General features: G+C 35.4%; 1 protein-coding gene across 6 annotated transcripts in view; it reads right to left on the bottom strand.

The window, feature by feature from the left end:
- Positions 1-21,823, bottom strand: part of KDM6A (lysine demethylase 6A) — a 204,092-nt gene that overhangs the window by 55,755 nt on the left and 126,514 nt on the right. For all 6 annotated transcript variants that reach the window (XM_040632725.1, XM_040632697.1, XM_040632731.1 and 3 more), the window contains exons 9-10: positions 4,822-4,915; positions 1,828-1,954 (exon numbers count right to left, since the gene is read on the bottom strand). In XM_040632725.1, coding sequence (XP_040488659.1) covers positions 1,828-1,954; positions 4,822-4,915 — 221 coding nt within the window. The remainder of the gene's footprint in view (positions 1-1,827; positions 1,955-4,821; positions 4,916-21,823) is intronic.

A 21,823-nucleotide genomic window follows, 5' to 3' on the forward strand; every position in this document is an offset into this window, starting at 1 on the left:
AAAAAAAAAAAAAAAACCTCCTGTGGAATACTGCTCACTGAACTGAAAATTACAGCATTACTAAAATAGTAATTTTAGATGTTTAAATGCCTAGAATTTTTTTTAAGTATACTAAAAGACATCAACACTACTGTATTGTATTAAATTACTAATCTTTATTTTAGGTCAAAAGGAAAATACACACGCCTTTTAACCTATATTAAAATAAATTTTCATATATAAATGTTAACACTAGAGGTGATGACTAGGCAGCCCCTACTTCCCAGTACTGGACCTCCTTTCCAGTCCCTGTATGAAGCCGCCCACTGTGCAACACTAACGCTAGCAATGGTGCTGGCTCCAAAGTTCAGTCAGTTCATTTATCCCATTTATTGAATAGCCACTTTGCTAGGTGAGAATATACAAAATGGTAAGATCCAGTTTCTGCTCCCAAATATCTTCAGTGAAAGAGAAAAACAAAGTTTGGACTCTCAAGCTTTACTAGTGAGCAACCCAAATTAGATGATTTTATAAGCCTTGGAAGGTATTGGAAAATTTCTGCTAAAACTACGTACTTTCCCAGCCAACTCTTATTGTACATTATTAATGACTAACCAAAAAAAATTTTTTTAATCTTAATATTACTCCATCTCATAGAAACACATTTTGCTGAATTTAAAGGAAAAACAAAACCATACAAAATACTAAAACTTAGTATGATTATATGGAAAACTCAAAGAGCTTAAAATTAAAACAAAATAGGATAATTTCAAAAGAAATTATAAAATTGAAACCTTCAGGGTGAAAAGGTACCGAACAGCCTATAACAAGGATTTCTCAACCTCAGTGCTACTGACATTTTGGGTCAGGTAATTTTTTGTCCTAGAGGCCTGTCCCACTAGATGCCTATAGCATTCCCTGTAGTTGTGATAACCAAATATCTCCACACATTATAAAATGTTCCCTATGGGACAAAATAGTCCCCTACAAAGACTAACAATCTAACATAATCCTCTTAATAGGTTAAAAGAAAACTGAAGCACCAAAAAGTTTAACCGTACCATCCACGATTCCACATATAGTAGCCTAACCGAGACCTGAATCCAAGTCTCTCAACTCCTAGTACACTGATCTTTCCATCATACCACAAAAGCTAAAACCAGTTAGGAACCAAAACACAATCGAATAATGGCCCAAAAATATAATCTATCAGATACATATACAAAAGGCATATTTCAGATAATCAGTAAGCACAATTTTGGCATTTAAAGTACAGAGAAAAGTTTACAGACTTGCAGAAAACTATTTTCATTATGTCACTTCTCCTTTCCAACAAATCCACTAATAATGTATCTACTTTCTCACTGTGAGATGTCAAGTATAAGTGATTTGAGACCTACTATTTATCAAATTATGTCCATTCTAATGTACATATCATTATTCAAAATTACAAATAGCAAGGTCCCATTGGCTACTGGTGGTCACCAGGCAGAATGAGAAATTCTGTTCTGTTAAACAGACATAAAAGAAAATACTAGAAATCAGAAGAAAGGGCATTTAAATACTAGAATGAAGAACTACTTTCTGTTAAGACTCCTTAAAAACCAGCAATAATTCAAGCCAAATGAAAATCCAACAAGCAAAATAAGAAATGTCCCAACAGACCATGCTGGGAAAAAACTACCACATTCAGAAGTTTTCTTTTATTTAACTTCCAGAAATCTTCGTGATAATATATTTAAAAAGGAAAATACACTGATCAGGTTATAAATGTAAACAAACATTTAAGCTCATAATTCAAATCTCTTAGCTAGAATAAACAAAAGCAAAACTTAAGTATAGTCTCACCTTCCGAGGAAATACCAGGACTGGCCAGAATTAGGATCTGCTTCCAAGGACTTTTGGAGATACTGAATAGCATAGCTTTCCTTGGTGGCTTTATCTCCCAGAAGATCCACAGTGTGATGCATCCAACCTACAGTAAATGATGAAAAAATACTTACCTACATGACTTAATTGTTGTTCAGTTTTTAAGAATACCAAGTAGAAAACACATAAGTAAAAATATTCTTTTTTCAATTTATTCATTTAGTTTGGCATACACATTCCCAAAATTCAGAACTGCTAATTCTGATCATAAGGAAGTCTAGTTCTCACAGGAAGGTACAGTCAAACCTATAAAGAACTTTATTCCGTAGAAACTGAAACGATATTAAGCACTGATTTAACACTTAGTAGATTACAAACAACAGTTCCTCTTCTCTAATTCTGGTATTTGAAAAAATTCCAAGTTATGAAACAAAGGATATAAAGATGTTCAATCTTATTCAGTGCTCTATGTAAAACTTTATGTACATTTTAAGACTCTCCAAGACAGTCTATTAACCCAATGTTTATTTCCAAGGAATAAATATAAGACTATTTAATCAATCATAGCTCAGAGCACAACACACACATATAACCCTGCCTCACTGGCATTGGCCACATACGTTCACAACTTATCTAAAATAAAAACTATGAAGCATTCGACAATTATTTAAAAAACAAAAACTATCTAAGGCTAAGAAAAGTATATTCAAGTGGTGTAAATAAGAATGGTATAAAAAGGGTACCACGAATGTTTAATAAATAAATTTAGATAGTGCATAATCTCAATTTTATGTAGAATCTCAAAAAGCTGAATTCACAGAAGCAGATAGTAGAATGGTGGTTACCAGGAATGGGGAGGTAGGGGAAATGGGGAGATACTGGTCTAAGGGTACAAAGTTGCTGTTATGTAGGATGAGTAAGCCTAGAGTAATGTGCAGCAGAATGACTGTAGTTAATAATACTGTAATATATACTGGAAATTTGCGGAGAGAGTAGGTTCTGGGTGCTCCCACCACACACAAACAAATGGTAACTATGTGAGGAGATGGATCTGTTGACTGGCCTGACAATACTAATCATTTCACTATGTACAGATATATCAAAACATCATGCTGTACACCTTAAATATGCACAATTTTTACAGGACTGGGAAGAGGGAAGGGGCAAAGGGCAAGGGCAAGGCAAGGGCTATCTAAGCAATCAAAAGACTGGATCATGGAATACTGTATCCTAAAACCTAACACACAGGAATAATTTGGTTTAATTTGCTAGGGAAATCATATTTCAGTTGTGGATCAATTCAAGTGCATAAGATCAGCTCTGATCTTTGTATATAGTCCATATTTTATATATATATATATATATATAACAAATAAGGACCCTTATTTTCTGATATTTATTATAGTTGCTGTGCTCCAAAAGATATTTCAAGATTGAGTTACTATGTTTTATGGAAATGCATGTCAATCACACGTTGACGTTTATTCGTCTGTTCCTCCATTATTCCCTATTACCAGTAAGAATGGAACCCACAGCAACAAGCTCTAAAAGGAACTGCTCAAGCAGCAGTGACAAGCAAGTAGGAAGGACTGATGTGCAGGCGTAAGTAAGACTTAATTAGGAGAAGTATTTTTCCTTTCGAAAGCACGAAAGTTTATTATACTTACACACTCTGAAATATGGTAAGCCAATGCCAAAGAGGACAGGTGATTCAGACATAATCCAAAATTATTTCAATTTATTTCCTGAATTTAAAAGGTGTATGCATTTTTGCTATTGACATATTCTTCACTGCAGCTAAAATGCATTAAAAACTTACAAATAGTGTGGATTTAAAAAAAAAGTTCATATTCAAATATTAGCTGAATGGGTAAGCTGCCTTATGCTAAAGGCATCACTTTGTTCTTTTTACTTAACACAAAACCTTTCTTTACTGTACTAGTAAGCTTGTTTAAAAATTTTTTTAAGATTTCATTTATTTATTTGAGAGAGCGCCTGTGCCCATGTGAGTGGAGGAGGGACAGAGAGAGGGCTAAACTTGTTTTAAAGATACAAATTCACACTATTCAAACATGACCTGTAAACTTATTTAAAAAATACTCAAATACTTCCACAATTTTTAAAAGTATGGATAACTCAAGTAAAATTCTAACCAGAGATTAAATTAAAAAACAGAAGTTTTATATTAAGGCAATGTTCTCATTTTGTATAATAAATCATATATGTATCAATATCATGATGATCAGTGAAAAAATCTGGGCTTAAATGATTTTAAAATTATATAAAAATGGTCACATTATGAAAATATTTGTATTACTACATGTTGGTTAAAAATTAAGAATAAATTATTTGCCCAGACCAAAAACAAATAAACAAAAGCTGGGGGGTGGGGGAACCCAAATAACAAATACATACAAGAAACATGATTCAATAACTACACAACAAAACTAAATGCAGGGAACTCAATCACAATCTTCTTGGTCACTGTGACATATTACATCCAAATGACTACATTTCTTCATCCTTAACATTAGACTAGATTATTGCATGTGTACAAAAACACTACACTGTTAGATGTTCCACAACTTTTATATGAAATGTTTTAGTTAATATTATTGACAGAGCTATGAAAGCAAGCTCACCAACCACCAAGTGACTTTAGGTCAATCACTTACCTTCATTCAGTGCTAAGCATATCTGGCACAAAGGAAGTATTCAATCCCCTTCACCCACAGGTTAAGTACTAGAGAATAATTCTGTAAATTTAAAAGGACTAGCTATACTGAAGAACTGAAATGAGATGGACAATGCTTGGCAAAAGATAGAAATATGCTCAGTTCAGGTTAATTCTATCAACTCTGGGTAAAAGAAGAAAAAAGAATAGAATACATGAGCCACATACTTGCCATCCCTGACATGTAAAAATCATAAAGAGAAATACTTGTAATACACTAAATGTACACTATTACATACCTAACTGTTGTAAGACAGTTGCCTTTACTTGTGCAGAAAGGTTTTCCGTCTGCAAAAGTTGTTCATAAGCTTCCTTTGCAGAATGATACTTCCTCTAAAAAGCAGAAAAAAGAGATTTCAAGGAAAATAAAATTGGTATCTTTGAAGAATTAGCTCATATATTAAGATTTACTGTAGAAAAACAAAAAAAAAAAAAAAAAAAGATTCACTACATAATCCTGGTACTTTAGCATATTTCTTACAGCCAACTGAAAGAAAAAAGTGCTAATTCCATTACTGAATGTTCCTTTAACGCTAGACAGTTGTGGATAATAGGCCATGTTTCAGACTAACACCAATAAAACATTCAATAAAGTATTAAAATACGCCCTTTTAAGAATTTGCCAAATCTCAATTGTTAAAATCACCTCAACTTATTTAATAATAATTTCATCTTTATTTGATAACACTGATGAAGACAGAGAAATATTCTACCTCGAAGTGCATATCTGTCTACCTAGAAACACCAAGTTCCCAAGCAACTTAATATAAACAACAGAGTATATACACCAAAAATGCTTTAACAAATCTAAGCACAAAAGTAGTGCACAAAAGTAGTTAAAATCTAAGTTTAAAATATACTGGTATATATCTTATGGAAAAAATTTATGAAATGTATGATTTTAAAGATAACCGAACTTCCCATACTTATAGAGTAACAGCGTTCACAACATTAAGGTTCCATAGGCAATCTCTAAATGAAACCATTTACCCACAGTTCCCTCCCCCAAAAAGTACTAATGTGACAGAAACCCATTTTTGCTACAGTCATAAAGCTTAAGACAGCTCCTCCAAGAAAAAGGGGAAGGGGGAAAAAGGGATAAGCCAACAAAAGCAAACCTCATAAATATTACCTTTAAAACAGACTCAGCAGAACAATGGATTGAAGTGGCTTTTATTCATTATCAGCAATAGTCCATAGCTGCCTGAGCAAACAAATTCTTCTCAAAAATACATAGGTAGGGGGGCGCCTGGGTGGCTCAGTTGGTGAAGCATCTGCCTTCGGCTCAGGTCATGATCCCAGAGTCCTGGGATCGAGTTCTGATCGGGCTCCTTGTTCAGCAGGGAGTCTGCTTCTCCCTCTCCCTACCCCCCAAGCTGGCTTGTGTTCTCTCTCCCACTCTCAAATAGATAAAATCTTTTAAAAATAAAAAATAATTTTTTTTTAAAACCGATAGGCAGAAATACAAAACTAGCTGTAGGAGCCTCAGGTAAATCACTGAAACTATGATTTAACATCCATAAAACAGAGCTAATACCCAATCTTTCTATCTGGAGTTGTTCTAAGGATCAAATGAGATAAGCAAAGAGCTAGAGAAACAAATAAGGTGCTACATGAATACAGTGTGTCAACACAGGAAAGGTCTGAAAGAACTGGCCATTGAGATTAACAGAAGTTACTACATAAACTTTTACTCATCCGTTAAATTAGTTCCCCCTAAATATTAATCTCATCCCAAAAAGTCATTTAGACAATTAATACAAGGTAAGGACCAAGTTATCCAACTCAATCCCTTCAAATGATATGCTAAAACACACTTCCAAACATAAGTAATAATAATAAAAAAAGACAACATACTTGAAAAACTGGTTGCATCACATTGAGAAAATTAAGTTCGATTTCTACCTCTTACATATACAGGCAGAGAAGCATATGAGAGAAAAAATGTAGGAGAATATTTCCTTGAGATGGGAAAGAATTTCTTTGACATGGCCAAAACAATACAAATCTTAAGGAAAAGTAAAGATCTGATTTGAAACACAAAGCAGAAAAATAGGCAAGGGACGCAAAACCCAACACATAAAAGGTGAAAAACATGTGAACAAGTGTGTATCTCTAGAAATCAGAAAATGTAAGTTTAAATGAGATACCACCACCTACCCATCAGATCGGCAAATATAAGAAAGTTGGGTAATCCAAGTCTTTGGGGGATGTGAAGAAAGGAAAACACTCATGCCCTGCTGGAAGGGGATTCATTCATGAAATTAGGTATGCAAATGCCCTACAATCCAGCAAGCTCACTTTTGGGACACAGATGCCAAAGAAACCTTTCCACAGATAATGTTCTAAATGGTACTGTTTATAGTATCAGGAACTGGGGTCAACCTAGGTCTATGTCACTAGGGAGTGAAAACATAAAATATGATGGATGCTTATACTAGAACAAGAAACGGCAATTACATATGGCATATAAAAAGCAACATGAGTTTATCTCTACAGGTGTGTTTAGTAAAAAGTTTTGCCTCTGGTAATGTTGGAGTAGCTGTTCCACAGGCAGTTTTCAGTTCTGGATAAAATATAAGTAAACTATCAGAAAGCCTAGAGAGAAACCAAAATCAGGGTAAGACCAGAGACATTAACCCTTAAGAAAAGGGAATGGCACTGGATGAGTAACCCCCTTTTACTAGGATTTTCACCTGAGAGCAGGCCTCAATTGGTGCCTGGTTGGCTAGAACTCAAAAAGAAATGAGCAATCTCACTAGGTTGAACAATCAGAGGACACACTCTGAAGCTATCATAAGAGCTGGAAGTGAGGGGGGCGCCTGGGTGGCACAGCGGTTAAGCGTCTGCCTTTGGCTCAGGGCGTGATCCCGGCGTTATGGGATCGAGCCCCACACCAGGCTCCTCCGCTATGAGTCTGCTCTCCCACTCCCCCTGCTTGTGTTCCCTCTCTCGCTGGCTGTCTCTCTCTCTGTCAAATAAATAAATAAAATCTTTAAAAAAAAAAAGCTGGAAGTGAGGGGAGAAATCCTAGGGAGGAGAGAGTGAAAGAAAGAGAACACCAAATTCTGCAATTAAACTCTGCCTAAATTTCTTGTTGAATGCTGAACTATGCATGAACACGGCAGATGTCCAGTAGGCTAAAAGAACTAGAGAGATTTCAGCCACTGTCAGCTACAGGGGTGACCACATTTAGAGTATGCCTTGAGCAAAATTTACTGGCTAATATAAAATAAAACATCGACCTTTGGAAAAACATAAAAGTCACTTCACAATGTATTATTCCTGACAGCCAGGATAAAATTACCAGATTTATAAAGAATCAGAAGATTTTATCCACATTCAAAAGAAAAGGGAATTAATGAAAATCAACCATGAAATTAGATGACGAAATTTGTAAATAATTTTAAGGCAGCCATTTTAACAATTCACAGACAGTAAGAAAAATATAATCATAATGAGTGAATGGACAAGAAATTAAAAGCATGAAAAGAAACAAAAAAATTCTAAAACTGAGAAATATCTGAAATTTAAAAATCACTGGGTAGATTGAATAGCAGATTGGAGACTTAAAAATAAAAGCCATCCAAAGATAAATGAGGCAATAACAGTCTACCAAACACGTAATTGGAGTCCAAGAAGAAGGGAGAAAGAATGGGGCAGGAAAAAATATAATATAATGGCTGAGAGCTTTCCCGAACTGATGAAAGATATCAAATCCCATAATCAAAAGACTAAGAAAACCACAAGTAGTATAAATATAAAGAAAAAATAATCCCTGGGCACTTCACAGTCAAATTCTTTTTTTTTTTTTTTTTTTTTTTAAGATTTTATTTATTTGACAGAGAGACAGCCAGTGAAAGAGGGAACACAAGCAGGGGGAGTGGGAGAGGAAGAAGCAGGCTCCCAGCAGAGCAGGGAGCCCAATGCCGGGCTTGATACAGAACGCTGGGATCACGCCCTGAGCCGAAGGCAGACACTTAACAACTGAGCCACCCAGGCACCCCTCAAATTCTTAAAAACCAAATGGAAAGAGAACTTTGAAAACAGCCAGAGAAAAACAACAAAATATAAAGGATACAACAAGAATGACAGCTAAATTAAATATAATGGACTAGACATTCCAAACAAAAAAGACATGTCCAGAAAAGATTTAGAAAGAGCCAAAAACATACTGTAAGAGATGCACTTTACATATTAACACATACGAAGGTTGAAATTAAAGGATGAAAAAGATACCACGCAAACAACTAAGCACTAGAAAGCTGAAGTGACCAGACTCAGATCAGATTAAGTAGGCTTCAAGGCAAAGATTATTACCAGAGATAAAAAAGAATATTTCATAATGATAAAGAACATCAGGACATAACAATAATATAACAAAAGAGCTTCAAAATACATGAAATGACTGACAGAATTAACACTGATAAAATACTATTAATCCACATAATTTATTCCAATTTCACCAATTGTCCAACTAATGTCTTCTTTCTGGTCGAGGATATAATCCAAGATCCCATACTATGTTCAGGTACCATGTCTCCTTATTCTCCTCCAATCTGGGACAGATCCTCAGTTTTTTTACTTTTAGTACCTCGACACTTATAAAAAGTACTGGCTAGTTACTTTGAAGAATGCCCCTTGGAAATTAGTTAGGTACCATCTTGTGGGGAGATACTCATCATTCCTCATTAATTCATTAGTGAAATTCTACGTAAAAAAAAAAAAGTGTCCTCTTTTTCCCATTTGCCATTTAAATTCACAATTTGTATTATTACAATTCATTTATAAATGAATATAAATTCAAATACAAATATACAATTATAAATTCATTTATATTTAGAGAATTTATATAGAATTATCTATATAGAATTATTCATTTCAGTATGAGCTAAAACATTTTATTCTGTATCTTATATTTCGTTATTATAATTGGTTTCTAAGCCTGTGTCAGATTTGTTCATTACAAACCCCATCCCCTCAAATTGACTTCTATGTTCTTTCCACACACCCTCATCATTTTTTGAGTACTTCATTACTTCGTGGCACTAAAAAAATGTTCTGAAGCTCATCTTGTAATTTCCTTGCCTAAGTCCTGGAATCACCCACTTCTCCCCCCAAATCCCTCGTTCCTTTTATATTTAAAAATAGTATTTAGAAACAAAGATCTGGGTGCTAATGTATTCACTATTGCAGGGATGGGTAATTGCCTCCAGTCCCTCCCAGCAAACAGAGCTAGAAAACATATTTATGTACACACACACACACACACGCCTGTATTTCTATCCAACTCCCATACCCATAAATAACCATATGTTCATACTGATACCTCCAATTACAATCCAACATGAGTTCAGTCTTGCCTTGCCTTTCCTTATTTTTAAGTTCTGACAGTCGAAAACCTGGCTTTCATTATCCACAATACATTTACTTATTCCTAATATTCACATAATGTAGTTACAGAATTCCTAATCCATACCACTGTGAGAAAGTAACTGTAATGCGGGATTTGTTTACAGCTCTTGTCTCCAGCTTTAGACTACAGTCAAAATATTATTCTCTAAAGTCACTTAGGTTGGTTCTTTTCATATCCACCCCCTTCACTATACTTACATTATTCATTAGTTAGGTTCATTCATTACTGTCTGCATTCTATTTTGGGCTAACTCACGTCCTTGCTGGTCTCAATTATTCAACTAATTTTGGGGTATGAGAAACATTACCAGGTTCTAAGAGTTAGAGCTATATAAAGTATATACTCAAGAAATTCCACTTCTTTCTCATCTCTGTTACCCCATTCAGAACAACCCCTGGTAGGTAACCAATCTCATCTGTTTCTGGTTTATCCATTCAGTATTACTTCTGCACAAATCGCACATGTTTACTTTGCACATGTGTACTTTCTCTCACAAAGGTTCGTATATTATACTCGTCTACACTCCATTTTTTTCCACTTAGCGGTACATTCTGGAAATCAATCCACATGGTGATCCACACAGTTCTTCCTCACACTTTGCTATATGCAACTCCACTACCTGAATGTACCATAGTTTATACGACCATTCTCCTACAAATGGGCACTTGTCTCCAATATTTTGTAATTACAAACAATGCTCCAATCAATATCCTTGTGCCTATATGTTTTCACAGTTTTGGAAGTATATTTTCAAGGTAGATTTCTAGATGTAGGGCTGTTGAGTCAAAGGGTAAGTACATATATAGCTTTGTTAGATTACTGCCAAATTCTGCTCCACATGGGTTGTACCAGTTTGTATTATCACAATATATGAGAGTGCCTATTTCCCCATAGCCACTTAGAACTTTTGCCAATCTGATATGTGAGAATTATATTTCAGTGTTGCTTTAATGTGCATTTCTGAGCAAATCTGACCACTTTTCCATATGTTTAAGGGCCTTGTTATATATCTTCTGTGAAATGTCTATTCATGTCACTTTCCCCATTTTTCCATTGACTTTTCATTCCTTTGTCCCTCAAATTTTAAGTGTTATATTAGGAGTATTAGCCCTTTGTCCATGGCATATGCTGCAAAGATTCTCTCCAAGTTTCATAGGTGTCCTCTGAATTTATGCTATTTTTTTCTGTCATGCAGAAATTATTTTTATATTGCTCAAACTTACTAGCTCAAAATTCAGAGGCAATGAAAAGAATGACCATAGTTAAAAAGCCTTTTCCTAAATCAAGGTTAAGAGGAGTTCATGTTTGCTTCTAGTACTTGTACAGTATTTTTTACATTTCACTCTAATTCATTTCTAGTTTATTCTTTTGAATAGCTTGAGTCATGGGTCTAATTTCATCCTTTTCCAAATGGCTACCCAGTTGTCCTACAACCATGTATGAATAATCTACCTTAGCCCCAGGAATTTAAGATATTCCCTTTATCAAACACTTGATTTCTCTATGTACCTGTATCTATCCCTGTTCTTTCTATGATATTCCATTGGTCTGTCTATTCACATGCCAGACCGCACTTTGAATTACATAGGCTTTACTGTTTATCTATTTAGTAGAGTTAGCATAACCTGTACAATTTCCCCCCATTGCTATCCTGGTTATTCAAGCATCTTACCAACTTACCTAAGTCCTTAAAACATTTGTTAGTAGTTTTTACTGATGTTTATGCACCATTTATAAAGTAACTTAGGGAAAATCAGTATCTTTATATTGCTGAGTCACAGTATCTCTTTTAAGTTTACTGTCAAGTAATTACTGATACTCAAATGGGAATATTTTATAACCTTATGCTCTCTGATTATTGTTGTTGAAGATTATTAATTTCTGTATGTTAATTTGTGCTTCTAATTGATTTTTCTTGTCTGATTGCACTGGCTAATACCTATAGTACAATGATGAGGAGTAATAGAGTGGGAATCTTTGCTTTGCTCCTAATTTTTGTGAAAAAGTCTCTAGTGTTTCCCCTAAGTAAGATACTAATTTGGGGACTAATGTATATGAATCTTACCACGATAAAAAAGTAACCCTCAATTCCTATGTCCAACTTGGACAGAGTTTTTTTATTAGGAACAGGCACTGAATTTGTCAAAGGTTTCTCTTCAATATCTAGGGTGATAACAATCTCATTTTACCTTTAGTTCTATTATCATGATGCCTGATACTAATGAATTTCCTAATATTCAATCTTGCATTCCTGGAATGAATACCACTTGGTATATTATTTGCTCAATGAGGTAATGATTTTTGTTTGCTATATTTCTACTTAGTACTTTTACACCAATATTCATTATTGATATTGGTCTGTATATTACTTCCTTTTTGTATTATTTTTTATCAGGTATACTTGCTTCAAATGGGGAAATGGGGAAAAACAGTATTATGGTCCCTCAAAAAATTAAACACAGAATTATCATAAAGATCCAGTAATTTCATTTCTAGTTACATATCAAAAATAATTAAAAGCAGGGATTCAGTTATTTGCACACTCATGTTCATAGCTGCATTATCAATAGCCAAAAGGTGGAAGCCACGCAAGTGTCCACCAATAGGTGAAGGAATAAACAAAATGTAGTGTGCACATACAACAATGAAATACTATTAAGCTTTAAAGAATAGTTACATTCTCATACATGCTACAACACGTACAAACCTTAAAAGACATGCTAAATGAAATACACCAGGCACAAAAAGACAAATACTGTATGATTCCACTTACATGAGGTAGTTAAACTCACAGAGACAGAAAGTGGAATAGTGATTGCCAGGGGCTGGGTAAGGGAGGAATGAGAACTTATTGTTGAATGGGTACAGAGATTCAGTCCGGAATGATGAAAAAGTTCTGGAGGTGAATGGTAGTGACGGGTGCACAACGTGAATGTACTTAATGACACGGTACACTTAAAAATGGCTAAAATGGTAAAATTTATGTCACATATATTTTACAATTTAAAAAAAGAAGATACAAAAGCACTGTGGTCTGTAATTAATTTTTAGAATCAGCAATTTTGTTTCCATTATATTTTAAAAATATGTTATAGTGTCATTAAGTGCAGAAAGGACTTTGACTATTACCAAACACAAACGTCTCTCAAGTCAGATTAAAAGCTGCTAAAAACTTCCCCCTTTTATAAAGAAAGGAAGGAAGGAAGGAAAAGAGGGAGGGAGGGAAGGAAGGAGGGAGGGAGAAGTTTTTCATTTCCAATGCTCTGAAACAATCTATAAAGTATTAGAAGTATCAGGTCTTTAAAGGCTTGGTAGAATTCCCCTGTAAAACCATCTGGCCATGGTGCTTTCTATAGGGCATTACTTAGTTTTCCCTATTTCTTTTACAGAAATTGACTTTCTATAACTTTCTATCTAATGAGGTCAATTCTGCTAATCTGTATTTCACTGGGAAGTAGTCCATTTCATTAAATTTTTTAATTCACTGGCATAGAGGTCTGCTTAGTAGTCTTATATTATAGTTCTAATTTCTTCTGTTTTCATGGTTACCTTATTTTGTCTATGTGCTTTCTCTTTTATTCCCTTGATCAAGTTACCAGTAGATTACCTATTTTGTTAATTTTTTCAGAGAACTAAGGTTTTGACCTATTAATTAGGTCTACTGTTTTGCTTTCCTTTTCACATTACTAATTTCTTTAAAAAAATCTTTCTTCCTTCCCCACAATACTGTTACACTGACTTTTGTTTTGGTAACAGATTTCCTTGTATTCAATCATCCCTGAATTCATGAAATAAACCTTACATATTCATGGCGTACTTACTGCATCTTTAAATATCAACTGGAATTTCTCTTCAGAATTTCTGGATATCTATAATACACATAAGTGAAACCAACCTACGGTGTTTTGGTAATAAACTAATGCTGGATAGTTAGAAGAGGAGGTTAAAATTGAAACTAACGATTCTTATAAACAGTGTTATTCATGACAACATTATTTTAACTATCCCTCAAGGGAAAAATAGTTAAATTAGTTACAGTACATTTGTGCGAAGGGATATAATACAGCTCTACATGTACTGATATGGAATGATTTCCAATATATAGTACTAACTTAAAGAAACAATTTAAGCAAGGTCAAGTGAGAATACACGTAACTGGCTAATGTTTCAATAAAATAAAGAAAAACAAATATACATGCAAATACATAAACGGATTTGCTTATACATACATGGATTTCTCTGGAAAATGGGGAGGGGAGGTATGGGGAGGGGAATAGGTTGAGGAGAGGAATAGGTTGTTACAGAAAAGGAATGAGGAGGATACTTCACTGTGTATTCTTTCAAGCACTTTCATTTTGGGTTATCTATTAAAAAAATAAGTAATGCTTTAATAACGAAATTAAAAGGGAAAACTCTGTATCTTTCATCTTTAAAGGCTAGTTAAGAATTTAGATGGCAAACTGTTCAAGTTATTTCATTAAATTCAAGGAAAGGCCAATTATTATTATTATTATTATTATTATTATTATTATTATTATTATAAAGTGGTTCTAGAGTCTCAGCTAATAAAATGGAGGAGGTAAATTAAATAACAGAGAGAGGACTTCCCCCAAAGATGGCCACAAAGTAGGAGGACCCTTGGACCACCTCCTGCCATGAACACAAATAGATAACTATCAAATTATCCTAAATGCCCCAGGTATCAATCTGAAGACTGGCAGGACACCACAACTAAAGGTACAGAGGAAGTAACACTGAAGAAGGCAGAAAGTGTGAAGATGCAGTTTAGGGGAGAAACAGATACTGGTTGCTGCAGAACGGGGAGAGCTGTGGTCAGGAAGAAGCGCAAGAGTGAGAGGGGCACACAGGAATGCACAAGGAAAACATTTACCCATTGCCACTGGCTTGGAAAATGAGAGGAGCTGAATTTCATGAGATCTTGCAACCAGATGGGCTTAAACCCGAAGTTCAAAGTATCAGTGGACTGGGCTAGGTTCCGGGAGAGTCCAGAGGTATCAGGGTTGCTCTTGGAGAAAAGGCAGGCAAACAACCCAGAGACATACAGCATGGAAACAACATATCTGAAGAGTGCCTGGGGCACACAGTGGGGAGATCTGCTCTACTCAGAGTATGCCCGTGAGAGCCAGCATCCACGGAGAGACCGCTCTGGAAACAAAGCTGCTGGCTGACACCATCTCACTCCCCCACCACTCAGCATAAGAACCCAGCCACTTACAGGAACCAGTGCAACTCAGACACTGGCTGCCTAAATTACTTACACTAAGCCCCACCCACCCCCACACTCTGGTGGAACTGCCCCTTCTCAGTCACGCTTACCTCAGTCCCAGTGCCATGGGCCCCTTCCCCAGAAGACCAGCACAAATCCCTGCCCACACTCTGTGCCCTGTCTAGAAAGTTCTACAGGGCCTCAGTTCCAGTGGAGGTGATGACAGGTCTCATTTCATAAGCAGACCAGAGCACAACTAGTTAAAACCTGCCACATTCAGGCCAGGGACCAAATCTGCCCAGGATAGGCAAAGAGAACCTCTGCAGATGACTGGCCTGAAGGACAGAGCAGCCAGAACACAATAGCAGAGTGCATGCTGTACACACAACAGACACTCCCTGAAGTGCCAGCCTCTGGACACTACGTGACCTCTTCTTCATAAGGCCATTACTTTCAGGAGCAGGAGACATAACTGGCTTTTCTAATACAGAAAAGAAGGCACAGACTTAAACAAAATGAAAAGACAGGAATTTATCCCAAATGAAAGAACAAGATAAGGACATGGCCAGAAATCTAGGCAAAACAGATATAAGTAACAGGACTGATGGAGAACTTAAATCTATGATCATAAAGATACTCACTCAACTTGAGAAAAGAATGGAAGACATCAGTGAGACCCTTACCACAGAAATAAAAGAGTTACAAAATAATCAGAGATGAAGAGCACAATAAGTGAGATTAGAAACATGCTTGATGCAACCAACAGCAGGCTGGAAGAAGCAAAGGAATGAACTGATGTCTCAGAAGACAAAGTAAAGGAAAGCAATGAAGCTGAACAAAAGAGAGAAAGAAAACTTATACAAAACAAGAATAGACTTAGGGAACTCAGTGACTCCATCAAATACAGTAACATTTGTATTACAGGCGTCCCAGAAGAAGAGAGAGAAAAGAGGGCAGAAAACTTATTTGAAGAAATAATAGCTGAAAACTTCCCTAATCTGGGGAAGGAAACAGATATGCAGATCCAGGAGAAGTCCCATCAAAATCAACAAAAGCAGACCCACACCAAAAAATATTATAATTAAAATGGTAAAGTGTAGTAATAAGGAAGAAAATTTAAAAGCAGCAAGACAAAAGAAGACAGTTACTTATAACAGAAAATACATAATGCTGTTAGCTCACTTTTCAGCAGAAAACTCTGCAGAAATGATTGGCAGGATATACTCAAAGCACTGAGTGGGAAAAATGTGCAGCCAAGAATATTCTATCCAGCAAGGCTGGATTCAGAATAGAAGGAGAGACAAAGAGTTTCACAGACAAAAACTAAAGTTGTGACCACTAAGCCAGCCCTGCAAAAAATACTAAATGCGGACTCTGTGAGTGGAAAAGAAAAACCAAAAGTGACAGTATGAAGGTAGGAAACACAAAAGTAGTAAAAATGAATATTTCTATTAAAAACATCAGTCAAGGAATGAACACACAAAAGGATGTAAAATAACAACATATACCTAAAACACGGGGGAGGATAGGAGTAAAGAACCGGCTCGAACTCAAACAACCATCAACTTAACATACACTACTATAAGTGGATGATATTATATAAAAACCTAGCGGTAACTACATATCAAAGAACAATAACAGATATGCAAAGAATAAAGAGAAAGAAATCCAAATAAGTCACTAAAGAAAACCAGCAAACCGTGAAAGAACGGTAAGGATCAGAGAAAATCTCCAGAAACCACAACACAAGTAATAAAATGGCAATAAATACATATCAACAATTACTCTGAATGAAAACAGAATAAACGGTCCAATCAAAAGATAAGGGGTAACAGAATGGATTTAAAAAAAAAAAAAGATCTGTCTACATGCTGTCTACAAGAAACTTGTTTTAGACCTAAAGACACAGGCAGATTGAAAGTGAGGGGATGGAAAAACATCATGCAAATGGTTGTCAAAAGAAAGCCTGAGTAGCAATACCTACATCGAACGAACCAGACTTTAAAACAAAGACTGTAACAAGAGGCAAAGACAGACACTTTATAATAATAAAGGGGACAATCCAAAAAGAAGATACAACTGTAAATATTTATGCACCCAACATGGGAGCACCCAAATACTGAACACAGTAACGAACAGAAAGGAACTAATCCATAATAATACAATAGTAGTAGGGGACTTTAATGCCACACTTACATCAATGAACAGATCATCTGAACAGAAAATCAACAAGGAAACGATGGACAAGATGGACTGAACAGATATATTCCAAACCTCCCATATTAAAACAGCAGTATACATTCTTTTCAAGTGCACATGGGACATTTTCCAGAACAGATTACACATTAGGCCACAAAACAGGACTCAAGAAATTCAAGAAGATCAAAATCATACCATGCCCCTTTTCTGACCACAGTGCTATGAAACTAGAAGTCAACCACAGGAAAATATCTGCAAAGCCTACCAATATACGGAGGTTAAATAACATGATACTAAATAATGAATGGGTCAAAACAGGAAATCAAAGAAATAAAAAGAAATATGAAAACAAGTGAAAATAAAACACAAAGGTCCAAAACCTTTGGGAGGCAGCAAAAGTGCATTCTAAGAGGGAAGTATACAGCAAATGCAGGCCTACTTCAAGAAGCAAGGAAAGTCTCAAATAAACAACCTAACCTTACACCTAAAGGAGCTACAAAAAAAAAAAAAAAAAAAAAAGGAAGAAAGAAAGAAAGAAAGAAAGAAAGAAAGACCAAGAAACAATAAATGAAGCCTAAAGCCAGCAGATGGAAGGAAATAATAAAGAATAGAACAGAAATAAGTGATATAGAAATGAAAAAAACAATAGAGATCAATGAGACAAGGAGCTGGTTCTTGGAATAAATTAATAAAACTGATACACCTCTAGCCAGACTTATCAAAAAGAGAAAGGACCCAAATAAAATCACAAATGAGATAAGAAAAATAACAAACACCACAGAAATACAATTTTCAGATTGTTATGAAAAACTACATGCCAACAAACTGGACAACCTATGAGAAATGGATAAATTCCTGGAAACATATAAATTACCAAAACTAAAACAGGAAGAAGTAGAAAATCTGAACAGACTGATAATCAACAAAGAAACAGAATCAGTAATCAAAAAACTCTCAACAAACAAAAGTCCAAAATCAGATGGCTTCACAGGTGAATTCTAGCAAACATCTGAAGAGTTAATAATATCTATTCTCCTCAAACAATTCCAAAAAAACAGAAAAGGAAGGAAAACTTCCACATTCATCCTATGAGGCCAGCATTACCCAGATACCAAGACCAGATAAAGACACACACAAAAAAGAGAAATACAGGCCAATATCTCTGATGAATATAGATGCAAAAATCCTCAACAAAATACTAGCAAACCAAAGCCAACAACACATTGAAAACAATCATTCACCAAGATCAAGTGGGATTTATTCCTAGGTTGCCAGGGTGGTTCAATATTTGCAAATCAATCAACGTGATACACCAATTAACAAGAGAAAACCTAAGAACCACAGGATCACCTCAAAATCACAGAAAAAGCATTTACAACATCCATTCATGATAAAAATCCTCAAAAAAGCAGGTTTAGAGGGAATATGTCAACATAATAAAGGCCATATATGAAAAAACCCACATTTAACATCATCCCAGATGGGTAAAAACAGACAGCTTTACTTCTACAATCAGGAATAAGACAGGAATGTCCACTCTCACCACTTTTATTCAACACAGTACTGGAAGTCTTAGTCACAGGAACCAGACAACAAAAATGAGTAAAAGGTATCCAATCAGCAAGGAAGAAGTCAAAGTTTCACTATTTGCAGATAACCTGATATAATATATAGAAAACCCAAAAGAATCCACCAAAATACTGCTAGAATTGATAAACAAATTCAGTAAAGTTGCAGGATACAAAATCAATGTACAGAAATCTATAGTACTGCTATACACCAACAACAAAGCAGCAGAAAAGAGAAATTAAGGAGTCAATCCCATTTATGATTGCACCAAAAACAACAAGATACCTAGGTATAAACCTAACCAAAGAGGTGTAAGACCCATACTCTGAAAACTATAAAACACTAATGAAAGAAATCTGATGACACAAAGAAATGGAAAGACATTCCATGCTCATGTATTGGAAGAACAAAAATTGTTAAAAATGCCTGTACTACCCAAAGCAATCCACAGAATTAAAGCAATCCCTATCAAAATGCCAAAAGCATTTTTCACAGAGCTAGAACAAACAATCCTGAAATTTGCATGGAACCACAAAAGACCGTGAATAACCAAAGCAACCTTGAAAAAGAAAAGCTGGAGGCATCACAATTACAGACTTCAAGCTGTATTACAAAGCTGCAGTAATCAAAACACTACGGTTCTGGCAGAAAAACAGAGACACAGATCAATAGAACAGAATACAAAACCCAGAAATGAACCTACAGTTATATGGTCAATTAATCTTCAACAAAGCAGGAAAGAATAGCCAATGGGAAAAAGACTGTCTCTTCAACAAATGGTACTGGGAAAACTGAACAACATGCAAAAGAATAAACCGGGACCATTCTCTTTCACCATACACAAAAATAAACTCAAAGTGGATTAAAGACCTAAAAGTGAGATCTGAAACCATGAAAGTCCTTGAAGAAAGCACAGGCAGTAACTTCTTTGACATCAGCCACTGCAACTTTTTTTTTAGGTATGTCTGCTGAGGCAAGGGAAGGAAAAGCAACAATGAACTATTGGGACTGTATCGAAATAAAAAGCTCTGCACAGCAAAGGAAACAATCATCAAAACTAAAAGGCAACCTATGGAATGGGAGAAGATACGTGCAAAGGACATATCCGGACAAAGGGTTAGTATGCAAACTATACAAAGACCTTACACAATAGCCACCCCAAACACAAATAATCCCATTAAAAAAATGGACAGAAGACATGAATAGACATTTTTCCAATGAAGACATGCAAGTAGCCAACAGACACATGAAAAGATGCTCAACATCACTCATCATCAAGGAAATGCAAATCAAAACTACAGTATCACCTCAAACCTGTCAGAATGGCTAAAATCAGTAACACAAGAAACAACAGGTATTGGTGAGGATGTGGTTAAATGGGAACCCTCTTGCACTGGTGGTGGAAATGAAAACTGGTGCAGACACTGTGGAAAACAGTATGGAGGTTCCTCAAATAGTTAAAAATAGAACTGGTAATTGCGCTACTGGGTATTTACCCAAAGAATACTACTAATTCAATGGGATACATGCACCCCTATGTTTAAAGCAACATTATCTATAATAGCCAAATTATGGAAACAGCCCAAGTGTGCATCAACTAATGAATGAAGAAGATGCAGTATATATATACTATGGAATATTATTCAGCCATAAAAGAGAATGAAATCTTGCCATTTGCAATGATGTGGATGGAGCTAGACAGTATTATGCTAAGCGAAATAAGTGAGTCAGAAAAAGACAAATGCCAGATGATTTCACTCACATGTGGAATTTAAGAAACAAAAGAGCAAAGGGTAAAAAAAAAAAAAAAAAAAAAAAAGAGGCAAACCAAGAAACAGAATTTAGAAAACAAACTGATGGTTACCAGAAGGGAGGTGGGTGGGAGAATGGGTTAAACAGATGATGGGGATTAAGGAGTGCACTTGTTGTGATGGGCACTGGGTGATGAATGGGAAGTGTTGAATCACTATATTATACGCTGAAACTAATATTACACTGTATGCTGACTAACTGGAATTTAAATAAAAATTTAAAAAATAACTGATATAACTTTCCAAGAATAATTCTTAATATATTTACTTGGACATAGGACATTACACGGAGGAACAAAATTAACTTTATTTAGAGATGGTATGATAATATACATAAAAACCTGAGAATCTAATTTTTAAATCTAGTAAGAACAGGTGTGTGGGAAATGGCATTCCATTAAAATTATCCAAACCTAAATAAAAGTACCATATCATTCAGGAATCCCACTTGTGGGTGTATTTTCAAAGGAAACAAAACCATATCTCGAAACATATCTCAAAAAATACATCTCAAAGAGGTATCTGTATTCCCATGTTCAATGCAGCCTTACTGGCAATAGCCAAGGTATGGAAACAACGTTTAAGTACCTGTGAAAAGATGGATCAAGAAAGGGGCGCCTGGGTGGCTCAGTTGGTTAAGTGTCTGCCTTTGGGTCAGTTCATGATCTTGAGGTCCTAGGACTGGACCCCACATCAGGCTCCCTGCTCAGTGAGGAGTCTGCTTCTCCATCTCCCCTTCCCCCCGCTTGTGCTCTCTCTCTCAAATAAATAAAATCTTCAAAAACAAAGATGGATCAAAAAAATGTGGTATATAAATATAATGGATATCATTTCAGCCTTAAAAAAAAAGGATATCCTGTCATTTGCAACAACATGGATGAACGTGGAAGGCGTTATGCTAAGTGAAATAAGCCAGACACAGAAAGACAAAACCTGTTTAGTTATCATGTATATGTAGGATCTTGGGGGATACACACACACATACGCGCACACACACACATTTATATATATATATATAT

The sequence above is a fragment of the Ursus maritimus genome, assembly GCF_017311325.1.
Source record: "Ursus maritimus isolate PB19 chromosome X unlocalized genomic scaffold, ASM1731132v1 scaffold_X1, whole genome shotgun sequence".
NCBI lineage: Eukaryota > Metazoa > Chordata > Mammalia > Carnivora > Ursidae > Ursus > Ursus maritimus.